This window comes from Thalassophryne amazonica, chromosome 8 (genome assembly GCF_902500255.1).
Source record: "Thalassophryne amazonica chromosome 8, fThaAma1.1, whole genome shotgun sequence".
Taxonomy (NCBI): domain Eukaryota; kingdom Metazoa; phylum Chordata; class Actinopteri; order Batrachoidiformes; family Batrachoididae; genus Thalassophryne; species Thalassophryne amazonica.
The window spans coordinates 66,611,084-66,628,241 of NC_047110.1; the positions used below are offsets into that span (position 1 = coordinate 66,611,084).

Sequence of the window (17,158 nt, forward strand, 5' to 3'; positions counted from 1 at the left end):
CAATCACAGTTTTTAAGCTACTGATTCCTACATCTCAATGGCCTACATTAACTGTAGCTGCATTTTTACAATTTGTTACTCTGTAACAAGGAACTAGACTGTTATGGAGATGACCTAACTCCACCATGCTGACTACTTAAGTGATTGGCAGGCTATTTGGACCACATGACCATCACGGCATTAAAGCAGCAAACAATGATATCCGTTGTGCTCAGGTCCTTCAATCACAAATAAAAAGTCATGCATACAAGCGCTGCATGAAATCCTTTGTTTGGTAAAACCCGACATCTCAAAGACACAGGAAAACATCTGGAAACCACTTGAGCCGTCTTGGCCAAAGCAGGTGGTGTTAAATGTTGATATCTACACTGGGATTCACCTGGGGGAGAAAAAAAATCAGTTGAGAAAATTGTACAAAGATCTGGTGTTAAAGCATCAAAGTGGCAAAGGAGGAAATGTGTCTGGCCAGTTCTGTCTGACTTGTATCTCAAAATATCAGAAAAACAGGACGCCATGTCTTCCTTTGAGAATATGGCTCTGAGCTAAAGAACAATTGAATCAGAGGAAGGGTGAACCCTAATGTCAACATTACAGACCAAGTAAAACAAGGTTTCTAGGGAGGTTCTGAAACACTGTTTAACCAAAGCTCACCACATTTATCCTCCTTTGTCAACAAGAACTTGAAAACACCCTGGAAGCCTTTTTTTTTTTTTTTAAGTCAAACCTATTTCACAAAGTACCTAAATGACCAAACATTTCTAGAATAAACCTCAAACACATATATGGGAAAAAGAAAGCAACAATGGAAAGACAACAATTGCAAAAGAAACAACTAAAATGTAAAAAAGTTCCTTTCTTGGGTTTTGAAAAAGCCTGAACATGCACCATGTGAAATGCAAAGAGTGAATCATGACATAAATGAGGTCATCCATTCCAAGTTAATAACATGATAACTCAAAAATAAAAAAAATATAATATTTAACACAAATTCAAAGGGCATAAAATGAGGACAAACCCATTAAAATCTGGTGAACGTTGATGCACCAGTATATCCAAAAAGCAACTCTGATGTGCCTAATCTCTCGTAGGCATGTCTGCCACCTGCATGGCTCGTGAATAGCGTATTGAATGATTAGAAGCAGCCATGGTTGTAATTGAGATCATTTCCACACAGAAACTTAGAAAAAGAAAAACCCAGATAAACAATGTTTAACAATGAATAAATAAGTATTCACAGTCTTTGCTATGAAGCTCAAAATTGAGTTCAGGTGCATCCTGTTTCCAATGATTATCCTTGAGATGTTTCTATGGCTTAACTGAAGTCCACCTGGGGTAAATTCAGTTGATTGGACATGAGTTGGAAAGACACACACCTGTCTACATATAAGGTTCCACAGTTGACAGTACATGTCAGAGCACAAACCAAGCATGAAGTCAAAGGAATAGTCTGTAGACCTCCGAGACAGGATTGTCTCGAGGTACAAATCTGGGGAAGGATACAGAAACATTTCTGCTGCTTTGAAGGTCCCAATGAGCACAGTGGCCTCCATCATCCATAAATGGAAGATGCTTAGATCCATCAGGACTCTTCCTAGAGCTGGCCACCCGTCTAAACTGAGTGATTGGGGATGAAGGGCCTTAGTCAGGGAGGTGACCAAGAAAACGAAGGTCACTTTGTCCGAGGTCCAGCATTCCTCTGTGGAGAGAGGAGAACCTTCCAGAAGGACAACCATCTCTGCAGCAACCAATCAGGCCTGTATGGTAGAGTGGCCAGACAGAAGCCACTCCTTAGTAAAAGGCACCTGAAGGACTCAGACCATGAGAAACAAAATCCAAACAAACAATGATGAGTCAAAAGATGAGACAAAGATTGAACTCTTTCACCTGAATGACAGGCGTCATGTTTGGAGGAAACTGGGCACCGTGAAGCATGGTGGTGGCAGCATCATGCTGTGAGGATGTTTTTCAGCACCAGGAACTGGGAGACTAGTCAGGATTGAGGGAAAGATGAATGCAGCAATGTAGAGAGACATCCTGGATGAAAACCTGCTCTGGAGTGCTCTTGACCTCAGACTGGGGGGACAGTTCATCTTTCAGCAGGACAATGACCCTAAGCACACAGCCAAGATATCAAAGGAGTGGATTCAGGACAAATCTGTGAATGACCTTGAGTGGTCCAATCAGAGCCCAGACCTGAATCTGATTGAACATCTCTGGAGAGAAATGAAAATGGCTGTGCACCGACGCTCCCCCTCCAAGCCATTCCTTAGTAAAAGGCACATGGCAGCCCACCTTGAGTTTGCTAAAAGGCACCTGAAGGACTCTCAGACCATGAGAAACAAAATCCAAACAAACAATGATGAGTCAAAAGATGAGACAAAGATTGAACTCTTTGGCCTGAATGCCAGGCGTCCTGTTTGGAGGAAACCAGGCATCATCCCTACAGTGAAGTATGGTGGTTGCAGCATCATGCTGTGTGGATGCTTTTCAGCAGCAGGAACTGGGAGACTAGTCAGGATTGAGGGAAAGATGAATGCAGCAATGTACAGAGACATGCTGGATGAAAACCTGCTTCAGAGCGCTCTTGACCTCAGGCTGGGGGACAGTTCATCTTTCAACAGGACAATGACCCTAAGCACACAGCCAAGACATCAAAGAAGTGGATTCAGGACAACTCTGTGAATGTCCTTGAGTGGCCCAGCCAGAGCCCAGACCTGAATCCGATTGAACATCTCTGAAGAGATCTGAAAATGACTGTGCACCGACGCTCCCCATCCAACCTGATGGAGCTTGAGAGGTGCTGCAAAGACAAATAGGTACGCCAAGCTTGTGGCATCATACAACCCTAATTCCAATGAAGTTGGGACGTTGTGTAAAATGTAAATAAAAACAGAATACAATGATTTGCAAATCCTCTTCAACTTATATTCAATTGAATACACCACAAAGACAAGATATTTAATGTTCAAACTCATAAACTTTATTGTTTTTAGCAAATATTTGCTCATTTTGAAATTGATGCCTGCAACACATTTCAAAAAAGCTGGGACAGTGGTATGTTTACCACTGTGTTACATCACCTTTTCTTCAACAACACTCAATAAGTGTTTTGGAATTGAGGACACTCATCATTGGGTATAAAAAGAGCATCCCCAAAAAGGCTCAGCCATTTACAAGCAAAGATGGGGCGAGGATCACCACTTTGTGAACAACTGCATGAAAAAATAGTCCAACAGTTTAAGAACAATGTTCAATTGCAAGGAATTTAGTGATTCCATCATCTACAGTCCATAATATAATCAGAAAATTCAGAGAATCTGGAGAACTTTCTACATGTAAGCGGTAAGGCCGAAAACCAACATTGAATGCCTGTGACCTTTGATCCCTCAGGCGGCACTGCATTAAAAACCGACATCAACAACATCCAGAAATGCCGCTGCCTTCTCTGGGCCCGAGCTCATTTGAAATAGACAGACGCAAAGTGTAAAAGTGTGCTGTGGTCTGATGAGTCCACATTTTAAATTGTTTTTGGAAATCATGGACATTTTGTCCTCCGGACAAAAGAGGAAAAAGACCATCCAGGTTGTTACCAGTGCAAAGTTCAAAAGCCAGCATCTGTGATGGTATGGGGGTGTGTTAGTGCCCATGGCATGGGCAACCTACACATCTGTGATGGCACCATCAATGCTGAAAGGTACATCCAGGTTTTGGAGCAACACATCCTGCCATCCAAGCAACGTCTTTTTCAGGGACGTCCCTGCTTATTTCAGCAAGACAATGCCAAGCCACATTCTGCACGTGTTACAACAGTGTGGCTTTGTAGTAAAAGAGTGTGGGTACTACACTGGCCTGCCTGCAGTCCAAACCTGTCGCCCATTCAAAATGTGGCGCATTATGAAGCACAAAATACGACAACGGAGACCCCGGACTGTTGAACAACTGAAGTCATACATCAAGCAAGAACGGGAAAGAATTCCACCTACAAAGATTCAACAATTAGTGTCCTCAGTTCCCAAACGCTTATTGAGTGTTGTTAGAAGGAAAGGTGATGTAACACAGTGGTAAACATACCACTGTCTCAGCTTTTTTGAAACGTGTTGCAGGCATCCATTTCAAAATGAGCAAATATTTGCACAAAAACAAAGTTTATCAGTTTGAACATTAAATATATTGTCTTTGTAGTGTATTCAATTGAATATAGGTTGAAGAGGATTTGCAAACCATTGTATTCTGTTTTTATTTACATTTTACACAATGTCCCAACTTCATTGGAATTGGGGTTATATTCAAGAAGGCTTAAGCCTGTAACTGCTGCCAAAGGTGCATCAAACAAAGTATTGAGCAAAAGCTGTGAATACGTATGTACACGTGATTCCTTAGTATTTTATTTTTAACAAATTTGCAAAAAATCTAAAAAAAAAAAAAAAAACATTGTTGATTTTGTCATTATGGGGTGTTGTGAGTAGAATTTTGAGGGAAAAAAATAATTTACTCCATTTTGGAATAAATCAAATCAAATCAATTTTATTTATATAGCGCCAAATCACAACAAACAGCTGCCCCAAGGCGCTTTATATTGTAAGGCAAGGCCGTACAATAATTACGGAAAAACCCCAACGGTCAAAACGACCCCCTGTGAGCAAGCACTTGGCGACAGTGGGAAGGAAAAACTCCCTTTTAACAGGAAGAAACCTCCAGCAGAACCAGGCTCAGGGTAATAAGGCTGTAACATTAAAAAGGTAGAAAAGTGAAGCACTGTGAATACTTTCCAGACCGCACTGTACATCCTGTTGCACATGCACAGTGGAACTAGTGCAGATCTGGACCTCTACCAGCTTGTTTACTAATTGATATGGTCAAGAAAAATTTTAGAGAAGTGGTTTTCCATTAAAATGAGGCCAAAACAGATATGTATTTTCACACATGAGGAACACTATTAAGAATGCTATGATTGTTCAAATAGAAAAAACCTAAACAAATTTGATCAAAATTCCCCACACAAGGACATTTTACAAACTTATGCTGCATTTGATTATTAGCACATAAAATGTTGAAAGAAAAAAAAACCAATACATTTAACAATACACGTAAAACTTCAAGGAAGACAAAACTCCAAGACATTGTGGTCCTCATATAAAACAACACAGAAAATGACTAAAACGTGTTGGCGGTACAAAACCCATCTTACTGGTTCTTATAGCAGAATTCCTGATATCTGTAGCAGCAGACTGTAGATGGCAAAGTGAGGCACAGTCATTTTTAAATGCTGACGACAATAATGGACAATAATTTAATTAATTGAAAAATACAGATTTAAAGTTTTACAGAGTTATATTAAAACAGGAAGCCCTGGCACTTGTAATGTGGCAGTGCACTCACAGCACACACTTTTATTTTTTATGGCAGAAAAACGAACAGAGGAACACAAAAAATTGAGTTATTGTTTACAAATTGTATTGTTTACAAATTGTTTTTTGTTTTTACTTTCACGTTTGATGCTCTGTGTGCTTCTTACCCTGTGTGCTGCTATACAATGCTGCTGGAACCTTTGCAAGGGATCAATAAAGTTCAATCTAATCTAATCTAAAATCCTTTCAAATAAATATATAAATATATTGATAATATAACTTCGAAAGTAATAATTTGAGCTTTGCGCCGCTCGTTCAATGGTAGACGGAGGCACAAACTGGAAATGGCACAAAAAAATCTCCCCACTGGGGGAAAAAGCCACAAACCGTTGTCATAAAAAGCCACAAACCGACGGTGGACAAACAGACATTACAAAAAGAGTAGACGCCGCATTGGTTGCTAAGGCGCAAGAAATGCATCCACCATCTTGGACTAGTCATCGTAGTGATTCTATCACAAGGCACAGTGAAGGCTTGATTTTATAATCTTATTTTCTTTTTTAATCTTTCTAACATAATATGTGTGAAATACCAAGTGTTCCAATACTTTAGGAGGGCACTGTATCCTAAGACTATGATGAGTGCAAAATGAGTGTGGTATTATTACTGTTTTGTTTAAGAATGTTTAATTTTCACTGTTGCTGCACTTTGTGTGAAATCATTCGCCCTATTGACGTATCCCATAATCCCTTGCGTGCCAGAGTCGCTGCAGTCAAACAACATAGAGAATCAACACGATGACAGTTGTAAATTAATATTATACTACAAAAATGTATTTTTTATGCTTTTCATCACATTAATAACAGACTGCTGCATGTTACCCTGAAAACGTGCTAAAACAATTATAACAAATAATCCGTGTCTGTTACGTTTAATCTGCGTGGAATTTAATAAACGCAAACCGAATTTCAGACATATTATATATTATATATATTAGTCTCAAACAAAGAGGACAAACAGTGTTGTAAAGAACAATAATCAAGTCATTAAAGAGCAAACTTCACTTTCCTCCAGAATGACACGATCAGGAAGCGAGTGTAGCTCACAGCAGCTCCCATTGAAAATAACGGAGGGACAGCCTGTGATTCTCGCATGTTTACATAAAACAAACACAATAACAACGTCAATAAACCCAGAGAATATATTCATGAGAGTTTTAGGCACAATATAAAAATAGTTTTATGTTGTGATGTTAATGCTGTTGTCCGTGTGCAGCGATTAAAGTGCAGCGTGATCAGAGCGTCTCAATGCAGTTCTCAATGTTACTGAGATCTCACAGCGCGGCGACCTCTCCGAGGTTTTGTGGGATTTGAAATGTCAACAGGGCGAATAGTCATATCGTATATCATATTGATATGACAATATTGTCATATGATAATTTGGTTATATTGTAGGCAAAAAAAGAAAAATGCTTAAAAGGGTTTGCTTAAAAAGGAAGCTGAAAGGTTTTAGCCATGTTCATGCTCCACTGAAGCATTTACTAAAAAAAAAAAAAAAAATGTCTGAAAGATCTATATGACATGGCGAGATGCTGAAGAGCTTCACTCGTCATGTATACATATTAATAATAATAACAATAGCAATAAATAAACATACCTGTATTTGACGTCAAAAAGTGTCGAGTCATCCTCGTCATCGTTCTCCTCATTGAGAGGAGCCATCTCTACACGCTCTGCTGGTGTGGTAATAATGTCATATTTTCTTGTTTTTCTAATTCGTCTGCCTGATCTGTGGGTGAAAACAGAAAGGATACCAAACATGAGAATGAAGAGAGACTGTTTGCAGCAAAAAAACTATAAAGCCTCTACAAAGTCTTGCTCTAAACCAAAGACAGAACAAAAGTGGAGTTATGTGGAATTGTAGCCCCCCAAAAAGTTACAGTAGCTGCACAATTCATTTACATGACATTTGCCCGAGAAATTTCTGGCATCTTTTATTTAGGCTCTGTTTTTCCACATTATCTAATTGATCCTGTCTAACGCAACCAGTTTCCATAGCAACAGCATGCTATGTCTGTGCACGGTACTGGGAAAAGATCAACATGCATTTATTTCTGCAAGCCCATTATTTAGTTCAAGTAGCTTTAACAGTGTTGCTAAAAATGCAGTTTCCTTTTCAAGAAACATATCAGGGGAATCTGAATTTAATCAAAGCGTCAAACCAAACGTCAGTCGGCCTGCACTGATGAAGAATATGTTATAGAGATTTGGTGGGGGGGCCACACATCATAATTATATGATCTTATTTAAAAGGCCTACGACAACGGGAATAAAAACAATTCCTAAACCTGTTTGTTATGCATCTTGGCATTCTGTATCTTCTGCCAGAAGGAAACACCTGAAACTCACTGAACAGTGGCTGGCTTGAATATGGCAAAATCTTTGTTGTCATCTTCAAAAACCTGACATCAGATAAACATGCCAGGTCATTTAAGGGAGTGCCCAAGATTTTTGATTCATTCCTGAATAATACTTTGCAGCTTATTTCTGTTTTGTTAGGGTCAGCAAACCCAGGCAGAACATCAAGGGGAAGGAAGGCCAGGACTGATTCAATAAAACATCTTCATAAAAACACTGTCAAATTTAAAACTGCAAAGCTTACACAGAAAGTACATTTGCTGAGGGGATTTCTTAAGGACAGCATCCACCTGGGCTTTAAAGGGGAGCTTATTATAGATGAGGGTGTCCCACATATTTCTACTGCTTTACCACCGATCACCACCGGAGAGATGGATGATTGATTCTTCCAAAATAAATAAATAAATAATAATAAAAAAAATCAATGAACTTCTCCTTCAATTTGGCCACAATGTCAAAAAACAATGACCTTCATTAGCCTATCCAGTCGGAGACTATGCAACCATGATCCTGGTCATCACCTTTCAACAGTGACACGATAACCGAGTCAACTTCAAATTTAAGAGTACGACGCCCCTCATGCTGGATCCAGCACGTTTGTGTACAGAACAAACAAAATAATAGATAATGTGCTGTTTACTGTAACACACTGGGACCTAATGGTCAAGAAATGGATAAAGCCAACAAATCAGACCAGGCTCAATATTATGGGTGTGACTTAACCTGTCAGCCAAAATGTGGGGCTAGATGCAGTTAAAAGCTGAGCACTAAATAAATAAATCTATAAACATCAGCCACACTGGAGAGTTTGCACTGTCTACAACCCCTGGCAAAAATTATGGAATCACCGGCCTCGGAGGATGTTCATTCAGTTGTTTAATTTTGTAGAAAAAAAAGCAGATCACAGACATGACACAAAACTAAAGTCATTTCAAATGGCAACTTTCTGGCTTTAAGAAACACTATAAGAAATCAAGAAAAAAGATTGTGGCAGTCAGTAACGGTTACTTTTTTAGACCAAGCAGAGGAAAAAAATATGGAATCACTCAATTCTGAGGAAAAAATTATGGAATCACCCTGTAAATTTTCATCCCCAAAACTAACACCTGCATCATATCAGATCTGCTCATTAGTCTGCATCTAAAAAGGAGTGAACACACCTTGGAGAGCTGTTGCACCAAGTGGACTGACATGAATCATGGCTCCAACACGAGAGATGTCAATTGAAACAAAGGAGAGGATTATCAAACTCTTAAAAGAGAGTAAATCATCACGCAATGTTGCAAAAGATGTTGGTTGTTCAAAGTCAGCTGTGTCTAAACTCTGGACCAAATACAAACAACATGGGAAGGTTGTTAAAGGCAAACATACTGGTAGACCAAGGAAGACATCAAAGCGTCAAGACAGAAAACTTAAAGCAATATGTCTCAAAAATCGAAAAATGTACAACAAAACAAATGAGGAACGAATGGGAGGAAACTGGAGTCAACGTCTGTGACCGAACTGTAAGAAACTGCCTAAAGGAAATGGGATTTACATACAGAAAAGCTAAACGAAAGGCATCATTAACACCTAAACAGAAAAAAACAAGGTTACATTGGACTAAGGAAAAGCAATTGTGGACTGTGGATGACTGGATGAAAGTCATATTCAGTGATGAATCTCGAATCTGCATTGGGCAAGGTGATGATGCTGGAACTTTTGTTTGGTGCCTTTCCAATGAGATTTATAAAGATGACTGCCTGAAGAGAACATGTAAATTTCCACAGTCATTGATGATATGGGGCTGCATGTCAGGTAAAGGCACTGGGGAGATGGCTGTCATTACATCATCAATAAATGCACAAGTTTATGTTGATATTTTGGACAATTGAAAGGATGTTTGGGGATGATAAAATCATTTTTCAAGATGATAATGCATCTTGCCATAGAGCAAAAACTGTGAAAACATTCCTTGCAAAAAGACACATAGGGTCAATGTCATGGCATAGGGTCAATGTCAATGAGCAGATCTGATTTGATGCAGGTGTTAATTTTGGGGATGAAAATTTGCAGGGTGATTCCATAATTTTTTCCTCAGAATTGAGTGATTCCATATTTTTTTCCTCTGCTTGGTCTAAAAAAGTAACCGTTACTGACTGCCACAATCTTTTTTTCTTGATTTCTTATAGTGTTTCTTAAAGCCAGAAAGTTGCCATTTGAAATGACTTTAGTTTTGTGTCATGTCTGTGATCTGCTTTTTTTCTCCAAAATTAAACAACTGAATGAACATCCTCTGAGGCCGGTGATTCCATAATTTTTGCCAGGGGTTGTAGCTGTGACACAATCAGGTTCAGCAGGATGCCAACAACATCAACAACACCCCTTCCTGACTGATAGGCAAACTGAAGTAGATCTGTGCTTGCCTGGATGTTTTCCATGAACACACCTTTGAAAATTATTTTCAAAAATTTCCCTAAGTGAAGTAATGGCCATGGGCCTGAAACTGTTAAGCACCTTTGGTGAATTCTGTTTTGGCACATGTACAATAGTGGATGATTTCCAATGATCAGGAACCTTCAAACCTCAAGGGTTTTCAAATAATTAAAACAGAATATATCTGCTATCTGTTGCCCACAATTCAAAAGAATGTGACCCCAACATCATTGGAGCCGGGGCTTTTTCTCTGATTAATTTAATTTAATTTTTAACCTTTATTTAACAAGGTTAGTCCCATTGAGCTCTATATGTATTTTACAAGGGAGACCTGGACATTTTTTTAAGTTCCCAATTCACCTAACGTGCATGTCTTTAGATGTGGGAGGAAGCCAGAGCACCCAGAAAGGAACCCACGCAAACACGGGGAGAACATGCAAACTCCACACAGAAAGGCCACAGGTGGGAATTGATCCCATGACCTTCTTGCTATGAGGCAACAGTGCTAAAACACTAAGGCACCGTGTTGCCCATAACTATCGAGAAATGTTTCAAGACCATGTCCTTATCAACCAGTACACTATTCTGTTGTTCATAGGCAACATTACTAAAAACAGACAATTCCTGACTAAAATCATGAACATTAACACGCTAATTTACAAAAAAACCCTCTTCAATTCATTATAAAATAATTTAAATCAAACTTGCCATTTTGCAAAACTAGACCATTCTTGGCCTGCATCCCCAAGACGGATTACACTCCCTCCCAAGTGGCTCGCGAACAGCCAGATTTGAAGAGTCTGCACTTCATTCTTATGTATTTTCACAAGCTTAATGTACATTTTCCTTTTTCTTGTAACTCATTTTACAGAACCATAGCCCCTTGGTTAAACGTTTTAGTTTGTTGAATAATTGCTTTTAACTGCCTTTGAAAAAAAGTTTGCTATTTGAATAAGTAAAGAAGGACCTATAGGGACTGACCAAGTCCTCACAAAAGGTAATATATGATGATACAGTCTCAGTTAATTCATTTAAGTACAAACAATCCCGAAGACACTGGATAGCATCTCCTGACCAGACTGGAAGTGAGCAGTGTTCAGGCTTTAACCCTCTTCAGAATACATTTGTAATATGTAGACAAGTACAAAATGTTGTCAGCCGACACACCAAGTGGTGCTCTGAGGAAGGACCTGTATTCTTGCTATGGTTGTAGCCCCAGACTAGGATCTGGTGTAGTACTTTATTCATTCATTTTCTGCCACTTATCTTGGTTCAGGCCACAGTGGCAGCAGCCCAAGCAGCTCATCCCATACTTGGAGCCCAAAGGTGTTCCCAAGCCAGATGGGAAATATAATCCCTTCAGCATGTCCTGGGTCTTCCCCGGGGGCCTCCTCAAAGTTGGACGGGCCTGGAAGACCTCCATAGGGAGACAAATGGGGGGCATCCTCATCAGATGCCTGAACCACCTCAGCTGGCTCCTTTTGATTAGAAGAAGCAGTGGCTCTACTCCCAGTCCTTCCCGGATAGTCGAGCTTCTCACCCTGTCCAGGAGTGTTACCCCAGATACCCAATGGAAGAATCTCATTTTTACCTCTTGTATCCTGGACCTATTCTTTCAGTCTGTATCCAAGGAGAGCCTGGCCTTCTGACTCAGCTCCTTCTTCACTACAACGGTCTGGTACAGTGTCCATAAAACATCAAACGTCATGTGGTGCACTACTGCGGCTTTGCTTTGAACCTTGAACCAATTGAAGCAGTGATTCGCAGATCGAAGCAGTGATTCACAGAGCATATGTCTATGAGTAATATTTAATATTTTTATGTTAAACTGAGCAGTTATGGTCTTCTGAAACAGTTGATAGATGTATTTTATAACTTAAAAATGGGACCGATGCTAACGCATTAGGATGTCTATGGCATTTTCAATGTTAAAGTTAGCATTAAGCTGTTCACATCAGCACGTTTGTGTTGATTTGTTTTCTGTATAATTAATGGCTCAGCGTTCGTTGTCATAAGAGTCAAAATGTAATTTTTTTAATTTATTTTTATTCATATCTTGATAATAATAGCAACAACAATAATAGTCTACACAATAGACAATAATAGTCAATAATAATAGACTAATAATGTTACAATACAATTTTAGAGAAAGAGACAAAAAGAACCTAATGAAACAAAACACAACAGAAAAGATAAAACCATCTAACAATGAAAATAAATAAATACATATAGAAATAAATAAGTGTTTCCTGTGAACACCGAGTGACTCTTACACCTCCACTTCATCCCTGTTTTAAGTTTAATAACAATTTGTTTCAGTCAAACCATATTTCAATGTGTTAATTTCTTCAGTGATTTCCTCCAGAAATATCTGCCAAGCTAGAAAACTGCTGCATCCTAGTAAGAGCAAAATACTACTGGAATGAATTTGAATAAGGAAAGTTGGGTTTTTTCTCACCAAAATGGATGCTGCACTCACTATAGTTTATTGTCTGGAATAGTCCCAGATTGGATTTCAGAGCTTCTAGACTTCAAAAATTTTCATGCGGGTAGTGTTGGGGGTAATTTTGGGTTTCAGCTTTTTTTGTTTTTCACCACTTTCATCCCTGAATATGTCAATCATGAGTCACTCCTCCGTTTTGTTCACACAGCTCCAAACGCTGCGCGGCTCTCTGCTGAGTCAAGTTAGAATGATAGAGTCCAGTCGGAATTAATAAATTTAAAGCGAAATTCCGTTTAAATCAAATGACACCTCTTTCCAAACATTGTAATACAAACAAACTGCAATCAATCAAAATGTTTTTTCCTCCCAAAACGAGATGTCCTGTGCTGACATGCAGCAGCCGGCTGAGCTCAGCTCAGATGTATGGAGAGACAGTCATGCCAAAATGTCTGAAGGGAAATAAATGCTTTTGACAAAAACTACAGATTTTATTTATGTCCAGAGATCAAGGATCCAGTGACCAATTTAAAATGTTGTTGACATAGAAAACCTGTAAAGCCTGCTTTTATTACACAGAAAATTCACAAGGGGAATCGATAAGGAACTGGATCGATAAGCAGAATTGATAATGGCATCGATATCGATAAAATCTTATCAATACCCATCCCTACCCAAAAGGCAACAGAGAACATTCACTGTTACAAGCATTACTGACCGTTTATGAGCTGATTTTCAATCAAATTATTGGAGAGTTGGGATATGGGTCATTTTGTTATGATCCAGATCCGTGGATGATTCCAAAAAAGGTTTTCACTTTCCCCAACATTAAGAGATGCAGTGACTTAATGCTCAATATATTTAAAAACAAGAGCAATTCGAGATTTCTGACGTATGCCAATCTGGATCCGGATCACCTCCAACATTCAGTGGAGATTGCCATGCCCTAATATCTATCTGTGATGCAAATTTGGTGAGAATCTGTGAAGTAGTTTTGATATAGCCCTTCAAAACCTGTAAGAAATGAAAATCTTGATCCAGAATCCAGATCTGGATCACCTCCAAAATTCAGTGGAGTCTTCCATGTCCTAATATCTGTCTACCTGTAAAGCAAAGGTCTCAAACTCATTCCAGAAAGGGCCAAGAGGGTGCAGGTTTTCTCTGCAACCACCCACTCCACCAGGTGATTTCACTGATTAACTGAGTCCATCTGTTCAAATCACCTGGTTAGTGGGTGGTTGTAGAGAAAATGTGCACCCTCTTGGCCCTTCTGGAATGAGTTTGAGATTTCTGCTGTAAAGTGATAGACAAATGAGTCCATATGGTCATTTTGTTAAAGTGACAACTCAAAAACAATAAAACACCATCATCTTCTAAGTCATCAAATTAAAAGGCCAAAGAATGAGGACAACCTCATGAAAACTGTGTTAACTGCAATATCCTGCAGACGTGCCTGCCACTTGAGTGGATCCTGGATTAATGATGGATTAGGAGCAAGTGTGGTTGTTGGGGAGAAACACAGACACTTTTTCAACACATAAATGTTCTAAATCAAAGAAGTAAACTGTTATCTTCTGATCGTTTAGTAGTGGTTACCTCCTAAATCTCAAAGTGGCTATCCATATAGCCATATTAAAAATACAAAATTCTATTTGTACATAGCACAGTTGTGTCAGGCTTAAGGTTAAGAGTTAGGCTTTGACCTATATTAAGTATAAAGTTTCTCTGCTGGTGGGTATGAGACACTGTGGCCAAAGTTGTTGGATGTTGGACTTTTGAGCCAACGGCATGGGTTTGTAACCCAGTCACCCCCCCTCAATTAAATAACCATGGTAAAGCTCAAAACATAGATAATTACAAATATTTTTGAACCACAGAAAGCGTTTAACCCTTTAATAGCCTCATATTTTTCAATAGAATGTAGTAGATTTCAATACAGTTTACAGTTGAGTTGACCATTAAAGGTTTAACTAATATCTGCCTTACATAAAGATTGAAAATAAGTAAATGTGCATATATCATGATCACATGACCTAGACTGCTCAATCAGAAGCACTACCTATATGCAGAAAACCGCTCCATTCCCACATCTCTAAAATTTGTATTATTAATACGGCTACGTATGATGGATAGTCCACTGCCAAACTGATATCACACTGTAATAACTTCTCACAACCCTACTGGAAGGATTTTGTATTAATTTAGCTGCAGAAGAAAAGGCAAGGGAGATGGTTGAGTGACGTATGGAATAAATGGGGTCTGCAAGAGGGAGACCATTTCTGACCTTTTCTTAAAGACCGAGACTTCGTAGCTGGCTACGGAAAGCAACACTCTCCATAGCCAGCAATCAATTTCCTCCATGAAGAACTTGCTTACAGATGGTCTGGTCATTAGCTGGTAACCTTTCAATCTGTGTTTTTTTTTCAGATGCTGTTTACATATTTATGGAGTATGTTCATGTCCGACCTGGTTTTTCTAATCGTGCTTTTAGCTTTCTGGTTTGTAAAGAATGCAATATGCATTCTGGACCGATTGTATTATATATTATACAAATAATGAATGTTTATGAGTTCAGTGGTATGAATATTTCATGAGGTGAAAGCGAGGTGCATGTTTCACCGAATTAAATAGTCGTTCCATTGAAAGAATGTAAAAACATTCATTATTTGTTTTATATAACGGCTAAAATAGATCCTTGTCATTAGATATTTTATTAATTTATAAACAACAGAAAAGGGACTTACATTTTGGTGTTCCACTGCTGCTAAAGTCCAACACAAACATTAAATAGGAGTCCAAATGTGATGTGCTTCCAAAAAAAAAAAAAAAAAAGTCGACTTTTCAGCTTTCCAAACTCCGCCATGTTTGTTTTAAAGCTAAGCGGCGTCTCGCTTGTGTGAGCGTGTGCATTTTAAAACTCCCTGTAATGAGTCCACAAAACCCTCCTGAAAGGATTTTGTATGAATGCAGCTGAAGAACTCTCTCTCAACACACACAAACAAATGACTCATTGGATGAACTCAATTCAATTACGGGCAGGATTTCCATATAATAAATATATGTAGTCCCAACCAAATTAAATTAAATTATCTTGCATGGATGTGCTTTATTTGAGTAGGGGCTACATAGATTTATTAGATGGAAATCCTACACATAACTGAATTGAGTTTGTTCACTGCATCAGCTTTTTGAGTGCAGATGTGTGGCTTTCACGTTATTTCTTTTCCAGAACCTATTTCTGCTTATTTTACAGCCTAGACAACATTAATGTCTATGACGGCGTTTTAGGGCCACATAGAATTTTTTTTTTTTTTTTTTTTTTTTTTTAGACTTCGAGAATAAAGTTGTAATATTACGAGAATAAAGTCGCAATATTACGAGAATAAAGTCGTAATTTTACGAGAATAAAGTCGTAATTTTTTGATTTATTCTCATAATATTACGACTTTATTCTCATAAAATTACGACTTTATTCTCGAAGTCCAAAAAAAAAAAAAAAAAAAGAAAAAGAAAAAACAGAAATTCAATGTGGCCCTAAAACTCCGTCGTAAATATCCAACTATATAAGAAATGTTAATTTTGTATGGGCCACAGTGAGGATTTAAAATAGCAGGGGGTGTTTTTCCCCCTCAAATATTACTATTACTATTATTACTACTATTACTACTACTATTATTAATATTGAGCCAGAGGTTTGCCCGAAGAAAACAAAAACAGTGTGCCAGTCCTACCCACGTGGCTACCTACCTGACCACTTTGATCAGCAGGCACGTGATGAGAGCAGCCGCTATCACGCAGATGAAGATGACGATGTTTTTCACCGTGGGCAGGTGCGTCATCAGGGATGAGATCCGGGATCCCACGGCGGCGTCTGTGACATTCTGTGTCACCTCAGCGTGGCTCAGGGACGACGTGGAGTTGATCTGCGTGGTGGCGGGTGACGACGGGGTTTGTGGTTCGCAGCTGACACACCAAACAGCCGCGATCATCAAAGTCAAAGCGGTATTAGACGTAACCATGGTGCTGAACTGAAAACTCCGATTCTCCAAATGCGACAGCAGCTGTCACATGATCGACGTCAGACTCAAAACGTTACAGGACGAGAGAAATCCATCTGTCTGCGCGACAAAGCCGTCCTCAGAACCGCTAGGTTTCTCCTCCTCAGATGGATTATTCTTTGCGGTGCCTTGCTTGTGGGTTGTCCGCCTCCGGAAGAGGTGTGCAGGCTGATCCACGAGTCCTGTGCTGAAGAGGCTTTGTGCTGCCTTCACGTTATCCTCGTAATTCACAAATTTACATAAAAGCGGCTTAACCCTTACCACACTGAACAAAAATATAAAGGCAATATTTTTGTTTTTGCCCCCATTTTTCATGAGCTGATCTCATCTAAAACATTTTCTATATACACAAAACACCTATTTCTCTCAAATATTGTTCAGAAATCTGTCTAAATCTGTGTTAGTGAGCACTTCTCCAAGATAATCCATCCCACCTCACTGGTGTGGCATATCAAGATGCTGATTAGACAGCATGATTAT

The 17,158-nt window shown here is 39.0% G+C and overlaps 1 protein-coding gene across 1 annotated transcript; it reads right to left on the reverse strand.

Moving 5' to 3' along the window:
- Positions 1–16,846, reverse strand: fam174b (family with sequence similarity 174 member B). The gene is made up of 3 exons (XM_034176542.1): positions 16,368–16,846; positions 7,005–7,136; positions 1–379 (listed from the first exon to the last, which is right to left on the reverse strand). The coding sequence occupies exons 1-3, from the start codon at positions 16,637–16,639 to the stop codon at positions 376–378; spliced, it is 408 nt and encodes a 135-aa protein (XP_034032433.1). The 5' UTR covers positions 16,640–16,846; the 3' UTR covers positions 1–375.
- Between the last annotated feature and the right edge of the window lie 312 nt (positions 16,847–17,158).

What these genes read in the sequence shown, in the direction of transcription:
- fam174b (XM_034176542.1), bottom strand. Translation starts at nt 16,639, where the DNA reads ATGGTTACGTCTAATACCGCTTTGACTTTGATGATCGCGGCTGTTTGG. An exon ending in CTGCTGATCAAAGTGGTCAG is followed by an intron (nt 7,137 to 16,367) that starts GTAGGTAGCCAC and finishes TTTCACCCACAG; the next exon opens with ATCAGGCAGACGAATTAGAA.